General features: G+C 45.6%; 1 protein-coding gene across 1 annotated transcript; it reads left to right on the top strand.

Annotated features, from left to right (window-relative positions):
* Window positions 1-4,877: 4,877 nt before the first annotated feature.
* On the top strand, window positions 4,878-15,107 carry spns3 (SPNS lysolipid transporter 3, sphingosine-1-phosphate (putative)). The gene is made up of 13 exons (XM_072713760.1): window positions 4,878-5,020; window positions 6,558-6,791; window positions 6,884-6,949; window positions 7,418-7,554; window positions 10,642-10,793; window positions 10,915-10,981; window positions 11,377-11,552; window positions 11,663-11,815; window positions 11,894-12,083; window positions 12,427-12,492; window positions 12,757-12,855; window positions 13,055-13,226; window positions 14,496-15,107. The coding sequence occupies exons 2-13, from the start codon at window positions 6,578-6,580 to the stop codon at window positions 14,540-14,542; spliced, it is 1,539 nt and encodes a 512-aa protein (XP_072569861.1). The 5' UTR covers window positions 4,878-5,020; window positions 6,558-6,577; the 3' UTR covers window positions 14,543-15,107.
* The last annotated feature ends 1,782 nt before the right edge of the window (window positions 15,108-16,889 follow it).

The following is a 16,889-nucleotide window of genomic DNA, read 5'->3' as shown; positions in this document are numbered from 1 at the left end:
TTTCAGGCATGCTGATCTCCACCATGCCAAGCACATTTCAGGCATGCGGATCTCCATCATGCCAAGCACATTTCAGGCATGCTGATCTCCACCATGCCAAGCACATTTCAGGCATGCGGATCTCCATCATGCCAAGCACATTTCAGGCATGCGGATCTCCACCGTGCCAAGCACATTTCAGGCATGCGGATCTCCATCATGCCAAGCACATTTCAGGCATGCGGATCTCCACCGTCCCAAGCACATTTCAGGCATGCGGATCTCCACCGTCCCAAGCACATTTCAGGCATGCGGATCTCCACCGTCCCAAGCACATTTCAGGCATGCTGATCTCCACCGTCCCAAGCACATTTCAGGCATGCGGATCTCCACCGTCCCAAGCACATTTCAGGCATGCGGATCTCCACCGTCCCAAGCACATTTCAGGCATGCGGATCTCCACCGTGCCAAGCACATTTCAGGCATGCGGATCTCCACCGTGCCAAGCACATTTCAGGCATGTGGATCTCCATCGTGCTTTCATCCAGAAGGAGATTACTTACACGCTCCCGAATTTAAACACTAGCTGAATGTCAATATTCATCACTTCCAGTCAATCAAGACAGTAATCAACATTTATTTTGCAAGTATGTGCTCTGGCTATTTCCAAAGCTTTTTTTCTATTTTTAGTATTGAAAAACCTGAACTTTTTTCTCCCATCATTAAAACTAAACCAAGAATTACACAACATAGGGTGTACACTGGAATGTCTCTTGTCTTTAATGTATGATATTGTTTGTGAACATATCAGTTTTATGACTGTTTTATTTAATACGTTTGTATAGTTCAAAGGTTACGAAATTTACCTTTGGATTGCAGTACTCCATTTTGTCCACCAGATGGAAAACCTTGTGCATTTATGTAGTGGACCTTATTGTCCGAAGTGTTTTTGTAACTGGAAAGAGTAGATTTGGTTAAATATATGCGTCTGGGTCAGGTTTATGAGATGTCTAGTCCTTTCCTGGCTAGAGTGATAGTTTAGTTGCCATTGTGCCATTTACACTACGGCCATCTTACACTGTATTACCAATAATGGGACATTGTTTGCACAGGTCTTATTACATATGTTTAGCTACATTTTATTATTGTTTTTATTTTTTTTATATGTATTGTCTTTGTTGACATATTTTTTCACTGTATTTATTTCTACCTAAATGCTACATTGTTATATTTCTTCCGTTTCTGTGACAGCACTAATTCCCCTCACAGGCATTAATAAAGTTATATCTTATCTTCTTTTTCTCAAACCATTGGAAAAAAAAAACATTTTTAGTGACAATAATGCTTTCCTTCACAAACACAGATTATTGACTCGTGTGAAAACTCCTCATGCATGCAAAAGAGCCAGGAAGCCTACATGTTTACAATTTTTTATATGAGAAGTAAAATAATTAAAAAAACACCCATTCTAAAAGATACTTCTGTACTTTAACTTATGAATACTGCAGTGTTTTTTAAGAGTAAAGCTATTGTATTTAATAAACAGCATAAACCATTTTATGGCAACAGCACTGCCACATTAAATGGCTGTTTTGGGAAATTCACTCAGTTGACATCTTGCTGCTGTTTTGGATGTTTATCACGCTAAGAATGTTCACTTTCCGTGACTTCTGGGTCCTCAGCCTTTGTAGGTGTCTTCGTTACACTGATGCTAACATGCTAAAGTTGTGCAAGAGCAATAAAACCGTTTAGTCCCCCATGCTTCGGTGGGTGATATACGCTGTGGACCAGCCACTGGTAGAAATCCTAGGGTTAGCAAAGGTTTCTCACTGTTGGGCTCCTGAGCGACTAAGCTAGAGCCTTAGCCCCCAGCTGCCTCAGGGACTGACTGACCCTGCTCTCTCAATTGTGTGTCACTTTGGACAAAAGTGTTTGGTAAACAATGACATAACATGTGAATATAGATGATCCTCAACTTGTGCCTGTCACGCCCAGCTCCGTCCGATCCTCGTGTGTGCCACGCCCACCTCGTTACCTCGTGTTAATCCCTGATTGTACTCACCTGTTGCCTGTTCCTTTTGCTTAGTCTTGTGTATTTAGTCCGCGTCCGAGTCTAGTCCCGTCAGATCTGTCATTGAAGTCTGTAGTGTCCGGATGTTTGTGCCTGTCAGCCCTTTTGTTGTCGTCAATAAAACCCCGTTCACCCGTAAGCGCGGCTCCATTCACCTGCTTTCCAGCTCGCCTGCCCCGCAACTCTGACAGTGCCACAGTGTCTTCTATTTTGTATCATGCAGGGATTTCCATCAGGAGCCAGTAACTTCCCCACTTTCATTTGAAGCTTTTTCTTTGTGGACGTAGAGGTTCAGCTTTATTATTCTAGATTTTACAGAGGATGCTGCAATGAGCAGAAATCCAGTCAATTGCATCTTTGCTGCTGAAAAACCTGGTTGAGTAAGAAGAACAGCCGGGTTTGATGCAGCTAACAGGAAGACCAGAAGTGCAAAAATAACTCAGTGCAACAGTAGTGTGAAGAATGGCTTCTCTGAACATGCAGCCCTTGTGGTTCCACGGTTGCTGAATTTCACACATCTGTCGTGACACTCACACTTTCTGACTCTCATGCTCACATAAGAAGTCTTATGGCAAATTTATATTACTCCATTATAAAACTAAAATTAGCTGCATCAAAAGCATCGGGGTAGTTTGCGACCCTACATACTATTTACAAATTAATAAAACCGTTACATACATGTAAATTTGTGTGCAGACTTGTCTCAAATTGAAAATCTCACGCCAGCCAGCTGATCAGAGTTGGTGACACTGTGGTTCTTGAGGCAAAAATGGGTGCTAAGTAGTACAGGCTAGCTAACTGTGCCTAATAAAGCGGGTCCTACATGGCACTAGGTAGCTAGGGGTACCTAATAAAGCGGGTCCTACATGGCACTAGGTAGCTAGGGGTACCTAATAAAGCGGGTCCTACATGGCACTAGGTAGCTAGGGGTACCTAATAAAGCGGGTCCCACATGGTACTAGGTAGCTAGGGGTACCTAATAAAGCAGGTCCTACATGGCACTAGGTAGCTAGGGGTACCTAATAAAGTGGGTCCTACATGGCACAATTAAGTATCCACTGAGTGTACACAAAATAACATCCATGTGTCTTTCTCTATCGGCTGTATAGTAACATTCATGATTTAATATTCTGACCTTTCTACTGCCAGTATCTGCTTATGAAATTCATGTTTGACTTGAAGATAAACCCCAAACCATGACTATCTTTTACTGCATGCTCTACATTTCACACTGACACCTCAGAAAAACTAGGTCAGTTTAGCAACTCAAGCAACAGGCTATTTTCAGTTATCAAGGATTAACAGTCAGATTCACTTGTTATTGTTCTCATGAGCTTCATCTTGTCTGATGAACTTCCGGTCACAATTACAGTTGTTCAGATGATTAAGATGAGTAGCATTTTGAATAAATTGTTTTTGACTCCTCTGACATGGCCCTCATCCACATGTGGTATCACCTTGTCATTTGAAATCCATTCACTGACGATGCCTCTTTGGATTCTATGATGAAATATGAAAACTTTAACTGACGGATGACAGGAGGCGATGAGGTACATCAGGGCCTGGTTATTCTCACCAGGCTGGAAACTCTCCCTCTTAGACGCCTGTTAGCTGGTCTTTACACACGTCACAATGTCATCATTATGTTCTCACTGACCCTGAGCTAAAAGTCACAAATAGAGGTACTGTTTGGTGTGAAATTGAGTTTTAAAATTATATAATTTCTTATTATGTTGTCCTGGTAACTCTTAAACAGGAGTGTTGAATACAAATCAGGAATTTGAGAATAATGATGATTTTGTTTGAAGGAAGCATTGAATAATTATGTAGGGTGAAAATGCTATCTATCTGTATTGATGGAGTCAATGTCAGCCAGCCACCATCACCATGGATACATACACAGGGCAAAAACATGGCAGAATGGGCATGAGATTATATAGCAGAGTGTGCGAACAGAGCAGATCTGTGCCTCTTGTGTGCTGATACTATCCTTTGCATACGGCAAGTTTAACAATGACACAATGTATGCATGCAGAAATACAATACAAAAATTACATGTGAACTGTGCAAAATTTTCAGCAATAAAAACAATTGAACTTACCCAAATGCAAAGGTAATCCTTTGTCAGACCTCTAGGGGGCAGGGTGGAGCAGGCTCATGGCAGGCCGATGGCAGATACATTATATATTTGTACCTTCACTTTTTTAGCAGATGCCGTGAAAAAAGGTAGCAATTAGGAGTAATTAGGGGTTAAGGGCCCTGCTCAGGGAGCCAACAGTGAAATGATATTTATTTATCAATGCTTTTTATCCAAAGCAACATACATTTTGAGAATGCAGGGTCAGCCAGGGCCTTGCTCAGGGGCCCAACTGTGGAAACGCTCTGCTGAAAATGGGATTTAAACTGCCTTCTGTTCACAGGCACAGCTTCCTAAGTTGCTGAGCCGCATGCCACCCGCACACCACCACTGACTAATGAAGTTCTGAGAAACTGCGCTGTCAACAGGTTGAGAAGTGATATAATGTGGTTTGCTGTCACTTTCCTCCAATACCTCCAGGCCCAGTTCTCATGATGGACTTCACCCAGGTGACTGTGACCTCCAAGCAGCACATTTTCCATCCTGCTGTAACCGAAACCCTAACCTTAACCCTATCATATGTAATCTGTCTACCCTGTCTTTGCAACTCCCTGCATATTGTGTGATTTATCTAATCAGATCTGTGTTCCTATCTGTAGATCTCCCCCGAGCGACTGCAAATCTTGAACTGCCTTACATGGAGAGACCACAATGAGGAACTCATGTGACACACAGTGGGGGGCGTGGCCTCCCGTTAACTTAATTACTCAGAGGATACAAAAAGTGACTGAGTGACTGTCTCTTGTTTCTCTCTCGGTAAAGATACAGCCGCAGAGGAATTCACTTCGGAGAAATGGAATGATCTGTGGATAAGTGGGATTTACCGCTGACTCGTATGTACTTTAGTTCCACTCTTTTTGAAAAAAATGTTTATGGCTGTTTATGGTGTGCTGATTCGATGTCGCTGAGGACAACAGTAATCTGAGACGGTCAGTGACAGCAATATGAAGTGTGTGTAATTTCATTACAAGTTTGTATTACATGTGGGCAACATGTCTGAGAAGGCCTGCAGAAAGTGGCAAATTCTGCCCTTGGTCTTTATAGATATAAATAGAATGCGGGTCATGTCTTGAGGCCATATTCCTTGTCTTTTGTTTTTGTTTTGATTTTTACTTCCCTAATTTTGACATTTCTCCCTGATATAAGTGTGTTATTTCTTTTCTCCTCAGTTTTTTTGCATGCTCTCTGGGGCTGGGTGTGCCGGTGACCATTGTTGGTCTTTTCCTTTGAGGTGCTATCTCAGGGTGTATTGGGGGGGGTGTTTTCTGTTCTGTTCCGTCTTGTTCTTTGTTAAAAAATCTCTAATAAAAAATTCGGTCACAAAAAAAAAGATATAAATAGAGTGAATTCTGCAGCTCTATCTGCTTTTCCCACCAAGCTCCTGGTCTGATTGCTCAGAGTCCACATGCTCAGAAGCAATTGTCAGCAATGCTAACCCTAACCATAATCCTAACCATAATCCTAACCATAATCCTAACCCTAACCCCTCCGTAAAACTATAGATATGCAGATTGTTTATAACATCACCCACATTTACCGATTTCCGATTGTTTTTATAAATCAAAAAAGGAGTTCAACATAAATTTCTCACAAACCCATTTAGTAGTGATTTAAACAGCAAGGATGATAGTGATTACGATTGTCTTGGAGAATGCATGCTGGGCTCATGCAAAAGCAGTGGAGGTAAACTTTTAACTGATTTTTAAACGTATATTAGATAATCTTAAAATGGAGTAATCATTAAAATTGCTAGCTTTTTTTATGACAGAGTAAAAATGTTTCAGCGAAATTCAACCCCCTGCACTATAATGTCTGTACAGTATGCAGGTATGAAAAAGACTGATGTTAATCTAGCTGACTAGCAATGTAAGAACTGGATGTGCATAACATGCGATGTTGGTATGAATATTGCACATCGTCCAGCCCTATAATATACTACAGCCATTTTACAAATTCAGTACAAAACTCTCCACCTCGTGTCATGTTTTACGCCAGTGGAAAACCAACACCTGGAAGTACCGTACTTTTGGTACTTTCCTGAAGATGCCCCACAGGCAGAGACCCAGAACTGCTGCTTGCTGATGAGAGCAGCTCTGAATGGTGGCTGCCGTTCCAGAAATTTCTGCCTAAGTAATAATGACATCCAGATTCCATGCTCTTGAAGCAGGTCCAGGCTGTTGGGTTGAGCCGGCAGCCCAGCGGCGGGTTGCCTTGTTTACTCCTGTTGCGATAGTTTCAGCCTCATCGTTACTGGTGGATCCCCCCCGTTGGACGTCTGTGTTGATGCAGATCAGCCCGTTTCACAATAGTGGCCCAGTGAGGGGAAGCTGCACACTTCACTCTTGTTTTCTTCTCCTTTCTTTTGGGAAGTCGGACTGGGTACCGCCTCCATGGAGCTGGATCGCACGAGCCCTGCGGGCAAGACCCCAGACAGGTCGAGCTTGCGTGCCAGCAGAGGCGGCGGGGTGCCCTATGGGTCCCTGGAGAATGAGCCCCCACCTCCAGCGGGGGCAGCCACCATCTCGCCGAGACGCTCCTACGTGGTGGTGGCGGTGCTCTGCTATGTCAACCTGCTCAACTACATGGACCGCTACACCATCGCCGGTGAGCCCCGTGCCGATATGCCTGCCGGCCTGCGGGTGGCGCCACCGCTCTGCCGTCACACCAGGCTGGCTTTCCTTTTTTTTCGTTTCGAGGCATCCTTGACAGCATCCAGACGTATTTCAACATCGACGATGGCTCTGCTGGACTTCTGCAGACAGGTGAGGCCGGTGCTGGAAATAGCATTGATTCTGTGCACGTGGATCAGGGTTCGAGTTCCAGGGCTGACAGACTGACGCTGCTGTTAAGCCCCTGAGCATGGCCCTTAGCCCCCAGCTCCATGGGGGCTGCATGCTGCCTGCGCTGTGACCCCCCCCAAGCTTGGTGTCTGTGTGTCTCACAGAGAGCAAGACAGGGTGGGCAGAAAGACCATCTCCCCTTAGATGAATAAAGCATCTCTGACCCTGTGAGCAGGAATCTGTGCCCTGTGCACCCTGCTGCGTGGGACTGTAAAAACAGCAATTTCCATCACTGATTACGAACCTGTAGCTGCAGAATTGTGCCTGAACCGTTGAGCAATGCCCCTGTTGCCAGCTCTGTTTTAGCAATTTGCTAATCCAACATAATTGCAACATGCGAACGGCAGCTGCAGCGGCAGCGGCTTGCCACACTTTTCGGTCTTTCTGCAGTTTTTATCTGCAGCTTCCTGGTGCTGGCACCTGTGTTCGGTTACCTCGGCGACCGCTACAACAGGAAGCTGATCATCAGTGTGGGCCTGGCACTGTGGATCCTCACCAGCCTGGGAAGCTCCTTCATCACAGAGAAGGTGAGGTGAAGCCTGCAGGCCATGCAACATGCTGCTTGTCAGACCGCAGCCGCAGCAGATGTTTGCTTTGCTCTCCCGTCAGCCGTGTCACTCAGTACACTCTAATAAGGTAAAGTGCAGCAGAGCACAGCAAATTCAGAACAAACAAAAGAGGTATTTTAACATGTACGTATGTTACCATAATGTTTCCAAATACAATACAATTTACAGTGTGGATATATTTACCTAAACATTTGTTTCTTATTTCTCATCTTTTTCACATATTGTCAGAAAAACAGATTGCAATTTAAGCCCTTTTTTGATGAGATAAACAATTTCGTACATGCAAAGCATCATTAACATACTGTAGGAGCAACAACTTGCACCTCCCAGCTTAAACGTCGACTCTCTCTCTTTATCTTTCTCTCACTCAATTTCTTTCACTTGCTCATTCACACATACACACACCCATACACACATACACCTCAAAAAAGAAGAATTCTCCGATTGCTATGCTTGGAGCTGAAACGCCTGACAAATTGAAATATCTCTAGTTTAATTAAAGTTTCACTGCATTTTTACGTGAATACAGATGTTGCGGGAAAACGGGAAACTCCTTTTCCTCGATTTACTGAAGCCTATAATGTAAACGCATTTTGCAGCTGCACAGCTAGCAGTGAGTGTCTGGCTCACTCATTGGCTGTGCTGCGGCAACTGCACATCCAATGGCGCGGGCGCAAAGGGGGCACGGCCTTAGCACATATTATTCTTTTACTGTCTATGATATTAGTCCCCGAAAAATGCCATTTTAGCAGGTTTAACGACTGAAGCGACAACTTGCCAGGTTACTATAGTGCGGCCGGCTACGCAATACTCGTTCCCTACTCAGGGAACTGAGGTTACGATAGTAACCGAGGAGGTCCCTTTCGAACGGCCACTTCGTATTGCGTAGTTAAAAGTTACGCAGTGGGGACGCCATGCAAAACGCCGCACTATAAGTAAGTGGTTGCCTTCAGCAGCTCAGGACCCCTCAACTCAGGATTTACACACAGTTCTACAGTATAAATCACTACACCTGTATTTACATAGGTCAAGTAGAAAAATTGTCCATAGGTTGTTTTAAAAGTTAATTTGATGAAAATTTGATTAGACCAAAATAAAAAAGCTTTATGCATTTTGTTTGTGATTTGTGTCGTACGACTATTGTGCATCTGACATAATACTATTATGGTAAATGTGATGTCCTAATTATAAAATATAAAAATCGCAAATTTTTTCACAAGTTTCTGGAAATTACCACCACAAAATCAGTCATTTTGATTGCAAAAATCACACAAAAAAATCGTGAAATCCTGGAGGGACTGGTTTGATAAAGTTAACTACAGAATCTTTGCTAGCGCTATCTTAGCAAAAACATGTTAACATTGCTTACAAGTTTATTGGTTTACTTCGACAGTGCTTCCAGTGCTCTTTCCACAATTTAGTTAACAAACCTAAAATAAGTGAGAGCAGCAGCTAAATATCCTTTCATATTTTGACAAACAACACGAGGATTTGAAGAACTGTCTTCAAGTTGTAAGTAATGTTAGATGGATTCTTTCTCCCGCCTACTGTCATAACGTCAGAGAATGTTCTGGTATGCTCAAGCCAATTACGCAAAGATAATATAAAGCCAAGACCTCTGCTTCTTCTCCCAAGTTGCATCGACACATTACTGCCGCCAATTGTTTGGGGGTGGAATTGCATCTGTAATCGTTGTGAAGAATTCTCCGGTTGCTCTTCTCGTCCACGATTGATGGAAGGGGGGCCAATCAGGGGCCAATCAGATTTCAGAAGGGGCCAGGGCCCCTATGGCCCCGCCTCTAGAACCGCCCCTGCCAGGAGGCCACCTCATGAATCTGGCATAGAGGAGACAGTAGGGTCAGACAATCCCTGGCCAATTGGGGTTAAGGGCCTTGCTCAAGGGCCCAGTGGTGACATCACTCTTCCGGCCATGGGATTTGAACCGGCAACCTTATGAGTCCCAACCCAAAGAGCTACTGTCACACCCTGCTCCGTACGATCCCGATGTGTGCCACGCCCCCCTCATTACCTCGTGTTCAATCCTGATTGTGCTCGCCTGTGTCCTATTAAGTCTAGCTTGTCTTGTGTATTTAGTCCGTGTCTAAGTCAGTAGTCCCCAGTTCCGTCATTGTATTGTCTCGTTGGATGTCCGTCCCTCCAAATAAACCCCGTTACCTGACCTACTGGCTGCAACTCGCCTGATTTCCGGTTCGCCCGAACCCGATGCTGACAGAATGACGGAACTCTTCTGGCGCGCCCGGTGTGCGCGCCTTTGGGGGGGGGTTCTGTCACACCCTGCTCCGTACGATCCCGATGTGTGCCACGCCCCCCTCATTACCTCGTGTTCAATCCTGATTGTGCTCGCCTGTGTCCTATTAAGTCTAGCTTGTCTTGTGTATTTAGTCCGTGTCTAAGTCAGTAGTCCCCAGTTCCGTCATTGTATTGTCTCGTTGGATGTCCGTCCCTCCAAATAAACCCCGTTACCTGACCTACTGGCTGCAACTCGCCTGATTTCCGGTTCGCCCGAACCCGATGCTGACAGCTACCTCTTTTTTTTTTATTAATGTGGTTTTGGGCAGTGCTGTTATTTAATAGATTTGCTGTCTTTATTCTAAAACGTAGAGAATAGTACAAATTAATCTTTCTATGTGTTGGTGTGTCAAAAATTTTGGTACCATATGAGTCAACATTTATATTCTGTTTGTTACTTTCTCATGTTTCACTATGGCCAACAAGAACGATATTTTCATTGTCAGCCATGTTCGAATACACTGTGAAATGAAATGATAGTCCTCTTGCACCCATGGTGCAACATACATTACAGGGCTGAAGAGTTATGGAATAATTCACATAGTGCACAAAATTCCTGTAGAATTATTCATAATTTAACTTTTACCTGTACTTACCAAATAACCCTTTCTCACCTCATTGTATGACTCCACGCATCATTTATTTGAAGTTGAAGATACTTTGCCGCTGACCTTGCGGCACGTCCCGGCAGTGTGTGCGCGTCAGCGTTCAGCTCTGTAATGGGTGTCTTGGCAGTACTTCTGGGTGCTGCTCCTCACGCGAGCTTTCGTTGGCATCGGGGAGGCCAGTTACTGCACCATCGCTCCCACCATCATCGGGGACCTCTTCATCGGAGCCAAACGCACCCTCATGATCTCTGTTTTCTACATCTTCATTCCCGTGGGATGGTGAGTGTACTTGCCATTCTAGGCCAATTGCCACTTTCCTGTGGCAATTCTGATCATTTGTTAATGATTTGGAGCATGTGCATTGGCAGCTGTGAGCTGGGTTTTCTGTCTGTCTTCTCAGTGGTCTGGGATATATAATCGGAAATTCTATTGCCACTGCCACAGGGGACTGGCACTGGGCACTACGGGTAAGATACTCACATGGAATACTTGCTTACATTCTTGCTTATAAGTCTTTTGATGTTTGTTTTAGCTGCGAACTTCACCTCATTATTCAGATCTTCTGATAGCTGATATAACCTTTATTTAATGTACAATAACAGTAAAATATCAGTCATTTACTGAAAAAGCTTTATAAATTATAGCTAAATAGTTAATTGTCGCATGTTATGATACATTATGCCACAATGTTTGATGTTTGTAGTCTTAAGTAATTGTTAACATTACCCAAGGTTTTGAGGCTAAAGTATTTGTATTTATATGCTGTGCAGTTCCTTCTCGCAATGGCAGTGTGTCATTGGTGGCAGGAAGCCTGCAGGGTGGGGGGGGGGGCAGCGTTACTCACCTGTCAGTCTCGTTTCAGTTGAATCCCATTCTAGGCCTGGTAGGCCTCCTCCTGATCATAGTGTTCCTCTCGAACCCGGCCCGGGGAGCTGCGGAAGCCCAGTCGAACCCGGCCCGGGGAGCTGCGGAAGCCCAGCCGACCGCGGAGATGATGCACACGTCCTATTGGGAGGACGTCAAGTACCTCTTACAGAAGTCAGTTGAGAGTCGCAAGCTTGTCACGCGCTGGTCCCAGCGTCCTGATGGCTCTGTCATGCCTGCACTGGGCTCAGAGCTAACAGCAACCCGCTGTGTGTGTTTCGCAGTCGCAGTTTCGTCCTCTCCTCGCTGGGTGTGACGGCCATGACCTTCGTCACAGGGGCCCTGGCCTTCTGGACTCCCATCTTTCTGCAGAGGGCACGGGAGGCACTGCGTGGCGGCGGGCGGTGTGCGGAGCACAGCTGTGTCTCCTCAGACAGGTAGCTGCTGTAGCCATGCCGCTCTGATGGTCCACTTTCCCCTTCTCGCTCTCACGTGGCCCTCTGCGACTTCCTCAGCTACGCGTTCGGCGCCATCACCGTGGTAACGGGCATCCTGGGGGTGCTCATGGGATCCAGCGCCTCCCGGAAGCTGAAAGGCCGCGTGCCGCACGTGGACCCGTTGATCTGCGCCGTGGGCATGCTCAGCTCCTCGCCCTGCTTCTTCCTCGCCATCGTGCTGGCCTACGTCAGCATCCCTGCTGCTTACGTGAGCGCTGCCTGCCGGCCGCCATCTTGCTGTCTTTATTGCATGTGCTCACCTGCTCAGTGATTGGCCAGCATGCTGGCCGCCTGATTGCAGCTCCTATTGGGGTCTCATCATATAGACTGCTCACATATAACATGTAAAAACTGTTGAAATCCAGCACTGGTTGGACTTGCAGTCCAGAACAACTTTATCTTTACTAATAAAAGAACATTTATTCTTTGTTATTCACAATACGTAGCAGTCTTTGTGGATCTGGGTGTGTGATGGTGAGCTTTGGGATTCTGGGTTAGGGTTCTGTGGTCCTGGATCTCCGCAGCTTCTTCATCTCTGTTTATCCCCTCAGGTGTTCATCGCCATTGGGGAGACCTTGCTTTCCCTGAGCTGGCCGATTTTGGCTGACATCTTGCTGGTGCGCCCCGTTCCACTCCTCTGAGTCAGCGTGCTCTTTTTTAATCATCCTTCCATCTGATGGAGGGCAAGACCGCAGATGGTCCACTGTGGAGACGTGCCTCCCCCATCAGCAGCCGCACCCACTGCGGATCACCACAGACCCATTATAGCACACCATTCTGTTTGACTTATAGTACATACCCCATTTCAAATCCACTGGAAGTTACCTATTAAATGTCGTGTTGAGAACTTGCCCTTTAGCATGTGTCTCGTTCCTTGGCAGTACGTGGTGGTGCCTACGCGGAGGGCCACAGCAGAAGCCTTGCAGATCACGGTCTGCCACCTCTTCGGCGATGCAGGGAGTCCTTACCTCCTGGGACTTGTATGTTTCTGTGGTAGAATTACTGCTGTTGTTTTGTGCTGTGATTTGACATAGACTGCAGCTGACGATGAGCAAACCAGTAACAAATATGCTAATATGGTCTATCTGTGCTTAGTGTGAAGCAGTAAGAGCTGTACATCAGTGATTCATGGCGCTAGCGTAGCCTCTGCATGCTAACCACCTGCTCTCTCCCGCCCAGCTGTCTGACTGGATAAGGAGGTACCAGCCTGACTCGTTCACCTGGCGGTTCCGCAGCCTGGAGTACAGCTTCCTGCTCTGTCCCTTCGTGGGCGTCTTGGGTGGCCTCTTCTTCCTGCTCACCTCTCTGCATGTCACCAAGGACCGGAAGGCCGCCGAGCTGCTGGTCGCAGGTAAGGATCCTTCTGTTCCGATTGGCCAGTCCCACCCACTACAAGCCCAGCTGCACAGCTCCGTTCTGTGATTGGTCAGTCTCATCCGCTGCATCCTCCCACACCTGGCTGCACAATTTCTAAGCTGCTTACCCCAATCCCACCTGTTACACCCTCCTACTCCAGCTGCACGGATGCATGCTGTGATTGGCCAATCTTGCCCACTACATCCTCCGACACCAAGTGCATGGATGCATGCTGTGATTGGCCAATCCTGCCCACTACATCCTCCGACACCAAGTGCCCAGATACATGCTGTGATTGGCCAATACTGCCCACTGCAGACTCCCACCCCCTCAAACATCTTATATCTTTGTTCCATTTCGCTAAATTACCCCCCCCCCCCCCACCACCACGCTTATGAGAAGCTCTTTACTGTGGCCCTGCCTTGGGCTGTACCCTGCTCTGTCACTGGCACCGGAAGGCCGTCGAGCTGCTGGTCCTTTTCATTCCCTTCCTCTCTGCCAGCATCAGGCCCGGAGCTAGAAATGAATTTCCGGGGGGTGTCCGGCAAGCCGACTGATGGGGGTTCAAGTTAGTAAGTTTGTTACGTGGCTACATGCCTGATTGGTAGCAAATACAGTACTGGACAAAAGTCTTAGGCAGACAAAGAAAATGATGTTTAGATTATCCTCATGTTGGTGTAAAACTATGATATTATGCCTGTCAAAGTGTGTCAGCTTAGCCATTTCAGAACCTCTGCTAAAATCACCCCAGTATTTGCAGCGACCGTCCAGTGCAGCCATGTATTTTTTGACTTGGCCACTAGCACCTCATACAGCTGGTCAATCTGTCACTGACTTTTTAAACCAGTTTATTTAGTTATTTAATTGAGCTGTTGGTGAAATTTAACGCATGGAACGGCTGAGGTGCCCCTGAGGAGAAGTTTGGGAACTGAAGCGGTGTTCATCTAGCCATCCAACTAGATATCAGTAACTTTTTAGAAAACAGAAGAAATTATTACAAGTTTTTATTGTGCTACTCTTAATTTGCACATGTTCTAATGGTAAATTGTGTTTTTTGTTCTAAGCCAAAGTGCACTTGCTACCCAGATAAACATTTCTTTGGACTGCCTTAGACTTTTGCACAGTACTGTAAATTCTAGAGGGGTTCAAATCCATTATTTTACACATGCCTACGCGTCTGGCCGGCTTGAGGCCCTGCTTCCTTCTGAACCTGGGGCTGCGTCTGGTAGCGGGGGATCTAAACGGACACGCCTTTGTCTTTCAGGACAGAATCCTCCCCCCCCCAACCTTCAGCCTGGAGCGCCCAGCTGACCAGGTGACTGCCAGGCAGTGGCCCTCAGGCTAGTGCACCCCCGTGAGGCTTCAGTGACTGAGCTACCGCACCCCCCCCCCCCCCACCCCGCCTATAATCAGTGTGAAATGCTGCATCACCCACTTCACGTTATGGGTTCATGGTGTGTGTCTTTTTTTTTTTTAATAATTTTGGTTTAACCATGTCTGTGGTGCACGTTCATCACGCCTCAGAACCGATGGACCTGCACCTTCGGAAGGACTTTGGGAGGTTCTCAAAAGAGATGAGAGCTGTCCTCCTTGCTATGTAGCGTGTGTTTAACGTCCCGGTATGAGAAATGCAAGCAGGGGCAGGAGAGTGTGACACCCCCATCCTACTGCTCTGCAAACTACGTGTGTGTGTGTGGGGGGCGGGTTTTGGCAACTCAAAGCTGGCCTCTGTCCCGGGGGCTGTTCTGGCCCAATTTTAACTTGCATGCTTCATCACTGAATATTTACCTCAGCTACAGCTTCAGCTTTTACACGGTAAAATTTCACTTATGCTTTTGAAATAAACTTGTGCAGTTGCAGTCCTGCATCCCTGTCATGCTTATTGTATTATTGCTATTTGATTTACATTTGAAGAGTATTTTATTTGCATTTTATTTCTTTTGCAGACACTCTTATCTAAAGCAATGTGAATTTTTTGAGAGAACAGGGTCAGTCAATCTCTGGAGTTATTGGGGGTTAGGGCTCTTGCTGAGGGGCCTGATTGTAAAATCACTCTTCTGAGGCTGGGATCTGAGCCAGTGACCTTCTGATCACAGTAACAGCATCCACACCCCCATACCATCCCCCATATTCATTTCTTGGCACTCTTGATGAAAATGAATACAAAATACAACCAAGAACAACCACTGTTACTGTTATGTGTCAGCATAAGATACGTTTAAAGCTCGTATTTTACTCATGATGTACCAGAACTGACAAAATAACTCAAAACATTACCCCAGAGTTTCACAATTATTGGTAAAAGTTTTCTGTAGTTAGTTTAGTCACTACTCCAACAGAAAAAGGGAATAATTGAATATCTAGAAAAAGTATATGATGTACAGCTAATTATATACAGTACGTGGTCTTGGTAATCCCAGGACAGATGGTCGATTTGCTAACCCTGTTCAAGCCTTTATTATTCAAGCTGGGGGCAAAAGTGACATGTGCCAGGAAAGTAAGGACCTACATATATTACAGTTAATCCGGATACCCAGGATCACACACGAGGCACAGTGATGAGGGACCAAGCATCCCCACCGTACGCGCATGTGGCGGTACTGCTGAAGAGCAGCCACAAGGTGGCAGTGTTCTGCAGTAGAACATCACAGAGACAGCGTGTGTATCTTGTTGACGTTTGTGCTGCCGTGCGGAAAATAACTGTAGCGTTTTATCTGTTAGGGGGACCTGCGGGCACGTAATGGTGATGTGAATCACTGACTTCCTGTTTTCCTTCCACTTAAGTACACTGTTGGAAATACTGCATGCCAGGATAATGTGTAATAATCCAAATGTAAAAATTAATAAAGCTTATAATGTGAACCATATAATGATTTTAAGGTGGAAGAGTACTTGAAGGGGTCTATTATAAGAAATTAAATAATGTTGAAATATTAAAACAGCATAATTGTCATTTAAACATTTATAAACAGTTATTATTCATTGTGGCCCTGTGGGTGGCACTGTTGTGTTCTGGGTTCGAGACCCCATAGTGATTGTTCATGACCTGGGATAGGCTCTGGACTCACTGCTACCCTGTCCCGGGTTAATGTTTGTAAGAGCAGGCTGTGAGTACCAGCCGGCACCATGGCTAGCTTGTGTCATTGTTAGTACCTTTTTTATTCTTGCATTTGATGAGTCCACAAGGGATTTGTCTCTGAGCTTTTCATGCTAAGAATATTTCTATTTTATTTTGTATTTTTGAGAAAGCAGGGGTCAGACAGAGCAACTGGACTTGAGGGTTTTGCTCAGGGGCTGAATGATGACATCACTCTCGTGACTCTGGGATTTGAATCCAAGGTATAGAGTCCAAACCCACTGAGCCACTGAGCCACACACCACACAGCCTTCATTGCCTTCATAGGGGGCTTCAAAGTTTTTATTAAAGTTTTTTTTTTTAAGAAATCGATGCCATCCACCTTTGAAATGTGTCGCGACTGGGCATGTTAAGGGACCCGCTGATGTTGGCCCAAACGGGCCCCAAGCCACACTGTCGCCTGGTTGTCCGACGTGGAGCAGTTTGGAATTCCTGTAATTGCCATCTTCAGACAAAAATGCTAAACTGTTCCGTCGTGGTTATGACACGTGAGCGATGCCAAGACTGATGCTGTGTTATCGT

The sequence above is a fragment of the Paramormyrops kingsleyae genome, chromosome 6 (assembly GCF_048594095.1).
Source record: "Paramormyrops kingsleyae isolate MSU_618 chromosome 6, PKINGS_0.4, whole genome shotgun sequence".
Taxonomy (NCBI): Eukaryota; Metazoa; Chordata; class Actinopteri; order Osteoglossiformes; family Mormyridae; genus Paramormyrops; species Paramormyrops kingsleyae.
This window is presented reverse-complemented; position numbering and strand designations above follow the sequence as displayed.